Consider the following 13,318-nt stretch of genomic DNA (forward strand, 5'->3'; position numbering starts at 1 on the left):
CAGAGGCAAATACTTCTGCTTTGTTACCCAAGGAGAGTGCTTGAACAAAGGGAATTTCTAGGTCTACCAAAGAAGACTCCAATGAAGACAAATTCCTGAAATAGCATCTGGGAACAGTTCTGGGACTGGAAAGAAGTTTAAGACCTTGTTGTGCCTCTTCAGACCATGAAGAATCCCTTTGTTACCCAAGGAGAGTGCTTGAACAAAGGGAATTTCTAGGACTACTAAAGAAGACTCCAATGAAGACAAATTCCTGAAATAGCATCTGGGAACAGTTCTGGGACTGGAAAGAAGTTTAAGACCTTGTTGTGCCTCTTCAGACCATGAAGAATCACTTTGTTACCCAAGGAGAGTACTTGAACAAAGGGAATTTCTAGGTCTACTAAAGAAGACTCCAATAAAGACAAATCCCTGAAATACCATCTGGGAACAGTTCTGGGACTGGAAAGAAGTTTAAAACCTTGTGCTTCTTCAGACCATGAAGAATCACTCCCTCCGCTGAGAGGAGAATGGTCTCCAAAGACGGTTAATCCTTTTACACCAGACTCGGGGCCTGCTTTAGCAGAGTCAGAAGAGATAGAATCCAAGTCAGATTTCCTGAGTCTTGGTCCTCATCAGGAAAGTTAATGACTTAAGGAAACCAACGAAAGTGCCGAAGAAAGCCAATAAGATAACGATCAAAAAGCTATTCGGAACATCTCAAGTAGCTAAGGCAGCTTTAGAATTTCTTTGGTCACACCTTCTGAGGAAGCAATTAACTAAGTAGATCTAAAAGTCTCCAGAAGAAGGAACTCGTTTAGGGTCATCCGCTCAAATAAGATCTTACCACTGGCCCTTTCCAATCAAAGACATTTCTTTGTCACAGAAAATGCCACTCCTTCACCTCTGCCAGTAAACACAGCCGGTTCGATGCTACCACCCGGTTTCTCGAAAGAGAAGCTGGGAACACAATCCACCATCTTCTCAGCATCAGAATCAGAAAATATAGAAGCTATGGCTAGCTGCCAAGGAATACTTTGTACCACTGGTCAAGGACGGTGGTTTTCTTTGCCTCCTCTCAGGACCTGTTGGACCTGGAGAAGAAACAGTTTACAGACATATTTCCGTCCTAGGTAAAGGCAGTCACGTTCCTGGTCCACCAATCTGCACAAGAATAGACAAGCTGGGTCTGGAAACTGTAACCGTAAAATTGGCAGGGCATATCAGACTATAGGAGGCTCGAGTTCTAAGAAATGCTGCGGTTAATAATAATCTGGCCCTAGTTCTTCCAGAGGAAGTAGAAGAAACTATGGAAAAGTGGAGAAAATCGAGCCAAGACTTGCTCTTCCACCAAGTCTTCTCTTTTAGGAAGATAACATCAGGCCCTATAAAAAAAACAAATACAACCACACCTTTGAAGTCGCCACTTAAGAAAACAGTAGTGAGGGTAAGGTCAATGACACTATTATTGTTATCCGCTAGAAGGTCTATGGATGCCATCAAGCCTTTTTGCACCTATTTTGGATGACCAAGAAGCAAAAGAGTAGGTAGGTCCCATTAGGGAAGGCATTCCCCCCTGCAACTACTACAAGGTGGAGGATGCCTCTCAAGCTGGTGGCCGAAGTGGCAGTACAGTATTTTGGAGTGGAGGACTGGACAGTCAAGATCCTCTGACATGAATATCTCATACATTCAGAATGGATATCACAAACACTGTAAGAAATGGTATCAGGAAAAATGCTCTCTCTGGATTTGAGAGATGTGTATTTGCAGATCTCGGTACATCAATCATCAAGGAAGTTCCTCCGGTTCTCTCTGGGGGCAAAGTCTTCTATTTCAAAGTCCTGTGCTTTGATCTGTCAGCCACCCCCAGTTGTTTACTCGCATCTCAGGTTGAGCACTTACCAACGACATCTGGTTACTGAGGTACCCGGATAACTGGTTAGTCCTGTCACTCTCAAAGAGGCAACCCCCTACAATATCATGACAGACTTCTCTTATTTTTCCAGGTTCTCAAAATTATGGTAAACCTGGAAATGTCCAACATCACGCCCAAGCAGAAGATGAAGTACCTAGGGATTAGAGTGGACAAGTCTTTCCTTGAGACAATTGAGTACCCAGATTCGAAAGAGTGGCACGCCCTTTTTGAGCGTCCAGCTTTTCAATGGCAGCATCTTTTAGGATGGTCACTGAGCAGCGACCCTCGTCATTGACTAGTTCCTGTCCAATTTGAGCTGAGATCACACGCACTCAAACAGGTTCAGATTTAGAACATTTGGAAAATCTTTCAATTAAATATCTCTTAGCTAGAACACTGTTTCTTTGATGTTATTATCGGCTAAATTCGTTGAACTAAAATTTATTTCTTGTAAGGTAGATTTAGGAGAACATAAGAGGATCGTATTGCTGTTGCCTGCTTTCACTAAAAGATATTTCTTGTATGGTAGGTTTTGGAAAACAAGATCTTATTGCTTCTGCCTGCTTTCAGAGCTAAGAATAATTTTAAGAGAAAAATTTACCACAAATTTTTCATATGCTATATTTGGAAGTTGAAGTTACAACTGTATCAGAGAATGGATTTCTTCAGATTAATGTACCTAATTTTTTGAGGGTTAGGATGTCAAATCGTCCTTTGTCCAAAAACTTTCCTTTTTTTTATTAAAATAGTGGTCACTGAGGCTAACACCACAAGAAGTTGCTTCCATTACAGAGGAAAGATTTGTAAGTTGAATTGCATAGTATTAGAAGTGAGCTGAATCACTGAATTTTTGTAGGAATCTCTTTTTGGAAAGACTTTGGTTGTATGTAAGAGTACCGAATTGGTATTCACCAAACATTGCCTTGAAAAATTGATTCTCTTATCAACTTAATTGGCCTTCAGTTACCATAGTAGTGGTTGGGAATGTTATAATAAAAGTTATTTTCTTTTATTTTTGTTAATCTATGAGTTTAATTAGTCTTAGAAGTGTTTAGAAGAACCTTAGCTGTAACAGTTTAGCAACGAGACAATACTTTAAGATGTATCTGGTGTATAAATGAGAATTTTCTCTGAAATCTTTAAATTTCCTCACTCTTTCATGACCCACCTCCATCAGATTGTGCGAGTCAGCAATATGAACAACAGGGAAGGTTCATAATTCAAGTTCTAAGGAAGAAAAAGATCAGTATATATAATATGTCGTAGATAAGCTTTAATGCATGTGAGGAAAACTTGTTTTGGTTGCATTTTTTTTTTCATTAAGATTTTTCTTATGATAAATCTTACATAAATTTTAGCCATTTTTCTGCCCTTGCATTTATTTATTAAACATTAGCTGAAAAATATGTGAAAATGGAAGTACAGTACTGTAGATGTTCTGTATCTATGATAGCATACTCAAATTTTGATTCTTTTCAGACTGCAGTACTTATGTTTGACTTAGCATGGAAGCTCTCGAAAGATTCAAATGAACTTTTATGGTAAGTCTCTCTCTCTCTCTCTCTCTCTCTCTCTCTCTCTCTCTCTCTCTCTCTCTCTCTCTCTCTCTCTCTCTCTCTCTCTCTCTCTCTTTTTTTTTTTTTTTTTAATATACAGTATGATATTGATATTGGAGGTCAAATGACTGATAATTCTAGTCACAGGGCAAAATATACAAACTTTCTTCAAAGGTTCCTGTAAGAAAATCATTTTGGGATGAATGATGGACAACAAATCAAGTGCAGTAATACCCCACCCTACAACATTTTATTTTTCAACATTAAACTTACCTGATGATCATATAGCTGTCAGCTCTGCTGCCCGACAGAAAAAACCTACGGGCGGAATACGCCAGCGATCGCTATACAGGTGGGGGTGTACATCAACAGCGCCATCTGTCAAGTAGGTACTCAAGTACTCGATGTCAACAAAGAACCAATTTTCCCTCTGTCGTGCCAATGGCAGGACCTACTAAATACGCCGTCCCTAACTGGATTTGTTTTCACAACGATTTGGTGAAGTACACTATTCCAGTTTTGAGCTTTCGCTATGCAGGGGTTTTATCTTCATTTCAAAACTTGAACTCGTTTTCGATAGATTTAAGTATGGTGATGAAGAGAGTATGGACTCTCTTTCACTTTTAAATGGCCGACCCTTCCCTTAGACGGAAGTGTGTTTAGGTTTTTGGTAATTTTGCTTAACACGTTATAGATCCATTTATTTTATATCTCTCCGCCTTTTTAGGCCTCTTCGGTTAACTTTCCAATTATTATAAACTTATAAAAAATAAATTTTTATGTTTGTTTATATGCGACCTTTCCTAATAGTAGGCGGTCCTAACTTGGAACCGAAGTTAATTAACATTGAGCCCGTTATATCGTATTTAACCTCTAAAGAATTTAATACTTTTTTAATTTTAATGTTTTATGGAAGAATTTCTTTGATAGTCTCGTACTGTTTTCAAAGATGAACTAACGTTTAGTTTTTAGTCTCCGCAGTTGTTGACGTTCAGAACGTTCAACTTGCGCTCTATCGTTACGAGAGAGAGAGAGTGTATCACGGTTTCACGTTGCAGTAAGAGTAAACCGATTCTAGCGTTTCGTTCATTCTTTCTTAGCTTAAATGGTTTAAATTCTAAATAAAGGAACTTTTTATTTGGGAAACCTTTCAGTTTTTTCCTTTAGCAAATAACATGTTTTAACGATATATAATTGGGCTCTTCTCTCAGGTGCTAAATCAAGAGAGAAGAGAGAGAGATAGAGACGGAGGGAGAGAGAGGAGAATAAACGTTTCGTTCAAGCGGGTAACGTTGTTCTCGTTTTTTACTCTTCTCCCTAGTCGCTGTAGGGGAAGAAGGTAAAACGTTTCTAGGGTTTTATTCTTGTTCCCAGGCTTTATGCAGTGAGAGATTGTAAACGTAGTTTATTTGATCTAGTGTTTAGTCTCTTTTCCAGCCACTGAATTCTTTATCTTTATTTATGTTTTTCTGTTGCATTGTAAAACTGTTTTCGCAATTACTACCTTTTAATGAAGGATAGGATTGCGTGTTTCAGGTAGAAATCAGTTAAAGTTTCGATTTCAGTGAAATAAATGCAAACAGAAAATCAAAAGTGATAAAGTGATATGCGCAAAGTGTTACAGTGTTGCGTCCGAGGGTTCGTCTGTTCGTGCCAGTTGTTCACCTAGTCCGGGACCTCTTACAAGCTCCCAAGCCCTGGGGAGAAGTAATGTCGAACGACTTATGGGTTCCACAGGCCTTGATCGACGAACATACGTTTTTCCCTCCGTGGTTTCGGGCGTATCTACACACGTTTGCCGACGTGAGATCGCCCCACCCACACAAAGACGAGAGAGCCCATTTATTCCTCGTCTGCGGAAGAGGTTTCTCGTAAGAAACCATGGACCAAATCTTGCAGCTTTTAAGTGCAAGTCGGTCTCTTCCGCGCAAGTCCAACGGCCTAGGTGTAGCCACTGGGTCAGTTCGGACTCGCTGCAGTCATCCGACGACTGCACACCTCCCAAGAGAGGCAAGGTGGTACCGCAACAGGCAGTAACTCCGTCTGTTGCCGCACCAGCTGTTTTAGACCCTCAGTCACGACGGACAGTAGCTCCGTCTGTTGCCGTTTTTTGTAGACCCTAAGTGGTCTTTACTGCAGTCTATGCAGACTCAATTAGCTGCGGTTATGCAGGAGTTTCGTGCGGAGAAGGTTGACACTGCTCTCGTTAGCCTACAACCTGCCACTGTTGTGCGCCCAGCTCACGCTGAGGCTGCCTGCTCCCACACTCCGGCTGCGGAGAGCTCCACCTCCGATGCGCAATCGACCCTGCCAGACGCATGTTAACGTTAGCCGACGTGCGGCTCCCTCCGTTAACATGCGTGAGCTACCGCATCAGCAGTGGGAAGGTGGAGTCAAGCTGCCGTGTTTTGACGCGATGCGTTAGTTTCCGCAACCCACGGCAGTCCCCACCACGCACCACCACTCCGCTTTGGTTGTTGCCTGCTCCCACACTCCGACTGCGGAGAAGGTTGACAATGCACCCGTTTGCCTACAACCTGCCACGGTTGTGCGCCCAGCATGGCTGCCTGCTCCCACACTCTTGTTGTGAGAGCTCCTCCTCCCATGCGCAGTCGACCCTGCCAGACGCATGCTGACTCCCACAGACACACGGAGCACTCCGTTGCCGTGCGTGAGCTACCACAAGCGGCCGTGTTTTGACACGGTGTGTCAGCCTCCGCAACCCTCTGTGGTTACCGCCACTCGCCTGCAGCAGACTAGTCAGTCAGGAGTTGAGGCTTCCCCACACAGCTTTGGTTGTTGCCAGCTCACAGACTGTCAAGCAGTTACATGACGTTGCCTTCTGGTCTGCTACTAATGCACCAGTGCTGTATGTCCTCACGCACCTGTTGTGGTTGACAGTTCAGTTTTTGACAGTTCACAGACTGTCAAGCAGTTACATAACGTTGCCTTCTGGTCTGCTGCTTTTGCACCAGTGAGACCCTCACTGAGATAACCTAGCTTTTCTCGGACATGGTTCCTGTACATGAGAAAGTGCTGTTCTCCCTCCTTCTGATATTCCTTTGAGGACTCTGTCATTTGGAGAGGAGCCTTAAGCTGCTTAGCCTCCTATGGACTTTAATTAAAGCATAACAAGGCTTCCAGGGATGGTTAATGGTTCCGCTTCAGTCGCTAACCCCGTCTGTTTCCACACCTGCTCCCATAGACCCTAATGGGCTTTGTTGCAAGACATGCAGTCCAAGCTTGTGTCCTTGTTAGAGGATTTTTTACGGAGAAGAACCTTCTAGCCAACAACCTTCCTACCGGTTGGTTGTACGCCCTGTTGACGCTGAGGTATCCTACTCACGTCCGCCAGTTGAGATGGTTCCTCCACCGGTGCGACCCAGTGTGGGTTGCCAGTCGCACGTTGACGTTAAGCGACTCTCGGAGGTGGTTGTGGACGTTCAGTGTGTCACTAGGAAGACGTTCAACAACCAGCAGAGGTGACTTGTTGTGACGCAGTGCGGCAACCTCAGCAACCCTGTAGGGGGTTGACTGCACAACCCAGACAGTCTAGACAGTTTCGGGTTGACGCTGTACTTCCTCGCGTCCCCATGGTTGACAGTTCACAGACTGTGCAGCAGTACCATGATCTTGTGTCCGGCTCCGTCACGCATCCACCAGTGCGACCGGATTCAGCGAGTCAGACGTTGCCCACTCCGTTGCCGTTTCCTCATCAGTTTCGGATGAGGAACCCTCTGATGAGGACATTGCTGAACAAGACGATCAACCCCCACCCCTGCTATCCATCCAGAAGATGCTGAAGAAGGAACACTGCCCTGTCAGGCTGTGGATGAGTCTGGTTAGGACACTGTCATCCGTGGTTCAATTTGTGTCACTTGGAAGACTACACCTCCGTCCTCTTCTGTATCATCTAGCTTTTCACTGGAAATGGACAAGATGCTAGAAGCGGTCTCGATCCCGGTTTCCGGAAAGATAAAGTCTGGTCTGACTTGGTGAAAGGACTTTATCAACCTTTGAAAGGGTCTTCCCCTGACTGTTCAGACTCCCAACCACGTTCTCTTCTCGGACGTATCGGACGTAGGCTGGGGTGCGACATTAGGCGGTAGGGAATGCTCGGGATTATGGAACTCGAGTCAAAGGACAATGCATTTCAACTGCAAGAAGCTTCTGGCAGTACGTCTGACCTGGAAAAGCTTCAGGTCTCTCCTTCAAGGCAAAGTGGTGGAGGTGAACACGGTCAACACCCTGCTTTGACGTACATCTCCAAGCAAGGAGGGACCTACTCTCTGACATGGTACGAGTTCGCAAGAGACCTCCTCTCCTGTTCAACAGGTCTAGACTTTTCACTAGTAACGAGGTTCATCCAAGGCAACTTGAATGTCATAGCAGATTGTCTCAGTAGGAAGGGACAAATAATTCCAACATATTGGACCCTCCACAAGGATGTATGCAAGAGACTTTGGGCCACCTGGGGCCAGCCAACCATAGATCTCTTCGCAACCTCGATGACCAAGAGGCTCCCAATACTTTGCTCACCTATCCCGGACCCAGCAGTAGTTCATATAGATGCCTTTCTACTAGATTGGTCACATCTAGATCTATATGCATTCCCTCCGTTCTAGATTGTCAACAAGGTACTGCAGAAGTTCGCCTCTCACGAAGGGACAAAGTTGACGCTAGTTGCTTCCCTCTGGCCCGCGAGAGAATAACTCACCGAGGTACTTCGATGGCTAGTAGACGTTCCCAGAACACTTCCCCTAAGGGTGGACCTGCTACGTCTGCCACGCGTAAAGAAGGTACTCCAAGGCCTCCACGCTCTTCGTCTGACTGCCTTCAGATTATCGAAAGACTCTCGAGAACTAGAGTTTTTTCGAAGGAGGCAACCAGAGCGATTGCTAGAGCAAGGAGAACATCCACCCTTAGAGTCTACCAATCGAAGTGGGAAATCTTCCGAAACTGGTGCAAGTCAGTATCCGTATCCTCGACCAGTACCTCTGTAACTCAAATAGCTGACTTCCTCTTATTTCTGAGGAAAGAACGATCTCTTTCAGCTCCCACTATCAAGGGTTACAGAAGCATGTTGGCATCAGTCTTCCGTCACAGAGGCTTAGATCTTTCCAACAATAAAGATCTACAGGACCTCCTTAAGTCTTTTGAGACCACGAAGGAGCGTCGTTTGGTTACACCTGGTTGGAATTTAGACGTGGTTCTAAGATTCCTTATGTCAGACAGGTTCGAACCACTTCAATCAGCCTCCCTGAAAGATCTCACCTTTAAGACTCTTTTCCTGATATGCTTAACCACAGCTAAAAGAGTCAGTGAGATTCATGCCTTCAGCAAGAACATCGGATTCTCATCCGAAACGGCTACATGTTCTACAACTTGGTTTTCTAGCCAAACACGAGCTGCCTTCTCAGCCTTGACCAATATCGTTCGATATTCCAAACTTATCGTATGGTTGGAAATGAACTAGAAAGAGTATTATGTCCTGTAAGAGCTCTTAAGTTCTATTTTAAAAACCTTTACGAGGCCCGTCTGAAGCTTTATGGTGTTCAGTTAAGAATCCATCTTTGCCTATGTCAGAGAATTCTTTATCCTATTTTATCAGACTGTTAATACGAGAAGCTCATTTTGGCTGAAGGTAAGGACACACGAAGTTAGAGCTGTCACAACTTCCGTGGCCTTTAAACAAAATAGATCTCTGCAAAGTATATTCGACGCAACCTATTGGAAAAGCAAATCAGTGTTCGCGTCTTTTATCTTAAGAATGTCCAGTCTCTTTACGAGAACTGCTACACTCTGGGACCATTCGTAGCAACGAGTGCAGTAGTGGTGGGGGCTCCACCACTACAATTCCCTAATTCCAGAACCTTTTTAATCTTTCTCTTGAAATATTTTTGGGTTGTCCGGAAGGCTAAGAAGCCTTTCGCATCCTACTTGATTTGGCGGGTGGTCAAAATCATTTCTTGAGAAGCGCCTAGATTAGAGGTTTTGATGAGGACCTTTAGTATGGGTTGCAACCCTTCATACTTCAGCTCCTAGGAGTCGCTCAGCATCCTATGAGGATCGCGAGGCTCAGTAAGGAAGACGTACTTAAAAAGGCAGAGTAATTGTTCAAGTCGTCTTCCTTACCAGGTACTTATTTATTTTATGCTTGTTATTTTGAATAACTGCTAAAATGAAATACGGAATACTTAGCTCATAATAATGTCAACATGTAATGCTGGTCTCTACCCACCCCCCTGGTTGTGAATCAGCTATATGATCATCGGGTAAGTTTAATGTTGAAAAATGTTATTTTCCTTAGTAAAATAAATTTTTGAATATACTTACCCGATGATCATAAATTAAAGGACCCACCCTTCCTCCCCAATAGAGACCCAGTGGACAGAGGAGAAAATTGGTTCTTTGTTGACATCGAGTACTTGAGTACCTACTTGACAGATGGCGCTGTTGATGTACACCCCCACCTGTATAGCGATCGCTGGCGTATTCCGCCCGTAGGTTTTTTCTGTCGGGCAGCAGAGCTGACAGCTATATGATCATCGGGTAAGTATATTCAAAAATTTATTTTACTAAGGAAAATAACATTTTAAAGACTTAGCACAGGTGTAAAGAAGGGAGAAATGACATAGCTTTCATTTGATTTTCCTATTTATTACTTGATGATGAGCGATAAAATCGAAACAGACATGTTGATGGGCGTAAAGTGGGATACAGTATAACTTTTCTGTATGCAACAATACGAAAATGGAAACTTTCAATATTAATCTTACCCGATGATCATGTAGCTGTCAACTCCGTTGCCCGACAGAAATCTAAGGTCGGGATACGCCAGCGATCGCTATACAGGTGGGGGTGTACACAACAGCGCCATCTGTGAGTAGGTACTCAAGTACTTCTTGTCAACAAGAACTCAATTTTTCCTCTGTCGTGCCACCGGCAAGACCTACTTGGATACGCTGTTGATTCTGGAGTTGTTGTTCACGATTTGGTGATGTATTCACTCTAGATTTTAGCCTTCGCTATTCAGGAAGCTTTATCATTAGCTTAGCAAGCTTTTGGAATTAATTTGGATTAATTGTTTACGAACTTTGCTAGATTTTGGAATCCCCCCTTGACTATTTCTACAATTCGAGATGTCTGACCAGTCTCAAGTCCCTAAGTACAGGCAGTGTAGTGTTAGGGCTTGTTCTAGGCGTCTTCCGAAGGCCTCCATAGATCCTCACACCGTTTGTTCCAATTGTAGGGGTAAATCCTGTCAATTGGAAGATCGATGTGAGGAATGCGCTGGGCTTTCGGAATTCGATTTTAACGAATTCCTTAAAAATGCACGTAGGTTAGAGAAGGAGAGAATCAGGAGGAGTTCTTCTCGCTCTGTGGATTTTTCCTCTCCCCATGCCCCTCAACCTTTTCCTTCCCCTGTAGTGGTGACTCCCGACCCTGCTACTAGTGCTCAGCCATCCATGGCGGATATGATGCGTGCCATTCAGGCTCTCGGTGACAGAGTGGAGTCATTGGCTAATGACCGTAATCAGCTTTTGGCAGATGTCAAAGAGCTGAAAGCGAAAAGTGCAGTGGGAAGTGTTATCAGTGCTAGTGATGTGAAAAGTGTCAGTGTCAGTGTTGCGCATGAGGGTACATCTGTGCGTGCCAGTCGTCCTCCCAGTCCGGGACCTCTTGCAAGCTCCCAAGCCCAGGGGAGAAGCAATGTCGAAGGACCAAAGGGTTCGGCAGGCCTTGATCAGCGTACGGATGTACCCTCAGTGGTTGCGGACGTATCTGTCAGAGATTGTCCCATCCACAAACAGACGAATGAGCCCTACCATTCCTCGTCTGTGGAAGAAGTTTCCAGGAGGAAACGATGGACCAAGGTTTCACGACCTCTCAAGCGTAAGGTCCCTTCCGAGCGAGTCCAACGGCCCAGGTGTAGCCACTGGGTCAGTTCGGACTCGCCGCAGTCTTCCGATGACTGCACACCTCCCAAGAGAGGTAGAGTGGTTCCACAACAGGCTACTGCTCCGTCTGTTGCTGCTCCAACCACGGTAGACCCTAAGTGGTCCATGCTGCAGACTATGCAGTCTCAGCTTGCTGCGTTCATGCAAGAGTATCATGCTGAGAAGGTTGACACTGCACCTGTTAACCTACAACCCTCCGCGGTTGTGCGCTCAGCAGATACTGCGGCTGTCTGCTCCCACACTCCACCTGTGAGAGCTCCACCACCGATGCGCAGTCCACCCTGCCAGACGCATGTTCTTGCTGCACCATCCGTTGACATGCGTGAGCTACCGCATCAGCAGTGGGAAGGTGCTGTAGAGCTGCCGGATTCTGACACTATGCGGCATGCTCCGCAACCCACGGCAACCCCTCCCACGCACCAGCACTCTGCTTTTGTTGTTGCCAGCTCGCAGACTGACCAGCAGCGGCATGATGTTGGATCCGCAGCAGCTACGCATGCACCCGTGCTGCCGGATTCAGCCGTTCAGCTTTCTGCTCCGCCTTTGCCACTTCCTACTCAGCTTTCGGATGATGGAGTATCAGATGACGAAGCTGCACATTTGGATGAACCGCACTCCGATTTTGAAGGGCCCAAGTCTACGCCTCCCTCCTTAGACTTTCGTAAAGTCCTTGCCTTGTTCAGGGACTTGTATCCAGAACAGTTTGTGTCTGCAACCCCTCGCTCTCCTCCCTCCGAGTTTGCTCTGGGCATGCAGTCTGCTGCTCCTGCCTTCACCAAGCTTGTTCTCGCACGCTCATCCGAGAGAGCTTTGAGGGTTATGGGAGAGTGGTTGCAGTCCAAGAAGCAACTGGGAAAGACTGCTTTCATCTTTCCTCCTACCAAGCTTGCTTCCAAGTCGAGCGTCTGGTATGCCACGGGAGAGGAACCCGGCTTGGGAGTTCCTGCCTCTGCCCAGGGCGACTTCTCAAGTCTGGTTGACTCTCCCCGCAGGCTGGCGATGAGACGATCGAAGATCTGCTGGTCCTTTTCTGACATGGATCATCTGTTGAAGGGAGTCTTTCGTGCTTTTGAGATCTTCAACTTCCTCGATTGGTGTTTGGGAGCTTTAAGCAGAAAGACTTCCCCTTCGGATAAGGACTCTGCCATGCTGATCATGTCTAGCATGGACAAAGCCATTCGGGATGGGTCTGGTGAACTTGCGGCTTCATACGTGTCGGGAGTGCTTAAGAAGAGAGAACATCTTTGCTCCTTCTTGTCGTCTGGTATCACCCCTTGCCAGAAGTCGGAGTTGTTGTTTGCTCCTCTCTCCAAGTGTCTGTTTCCGGAGGAGCTGATCAAGGGGATGGCTGCCTCACTTATCCAGAAGGATACCCATGATCTGATGGCATCTTCCGCACGTAAGGCTAAAACCTTACCTTCCGTGCCTAGACCTTTCCGTCCTGCAGCAGTAGACACACCTGCAACTAGGTTCATCCCGCCCTTTCGTGGCAGAACCTCCAGCAAAGGAGGTACCCGTGCCGACAGTCACCGTGGCAAATCCAAGAAGGGTTCCAAGTCCGCAAAAGGCAGGATCTGACTGCCTTCCTCTCCAGACAGCAGTGGGAGCCAGACTCAAGACCTTCTGGCAAGCTTGGGAGAGCAGAGGTGCAGACGCTCAGTCTGTGAAGTGGCTAAAGGAGGGGTACAGAATTCCGTTCTGCCGCAGTCCCCCTTTAGCTACATCTCCCATCAACCTCTCTCCCAACTACAAGGAGAAGGACAAGAGGCTAGCGTTGCAACAAGAGGTGTCGCTCTTGCTACAAAAGGAAGCGGTAGTCATAGTCCGGGACCATCAATCCCCGGGCTTCTACAACCGTCTCTTCCTGGTAGCGAAGAAGACAGGAGGTTGGAGACCGGTGCTGG

At 45.7% G+C, this 13,318-nt stretch overlaps 1 protein-coding gene across 1 annotated transcript in view; it reads left to right on the forward strand.

Annotated features, from left to right (window-relative positions):
- Nucleotides 1-13,318, forward strand: part of Cdc45 (cell division cycle protein 45) — a 99,988-nt gene that overhangs the window by 51,975 nt on the left and 34,695 nt on the right. Inside the window, exon 7 of the mRNA XM_068353973.1 lies at nucleotides 3,377-3,438. Coding sequence (XP_068210074.1) covers nucleotides 3,377-3,438 — 62 coding nt within the window. The remainder of the gene's footprint in view (nucleotides 1-3,376; nucleotides 3,439-13,318) is intronic.

This window comes from Palaemon carinicauda, chromosome 30 (assembly GCF_036898095.1).
Source record: "Palaemon carinicauda isolate YSFRI2023 chromosome 30, ASM3689809v2, whole genome shotgun sequence".
NCBI lineage: Eukaryota > Metazoa > Arthropoda > Malacostraca > Decapoda > Palaemonidae > Palaemon > Palaemon carinicauda.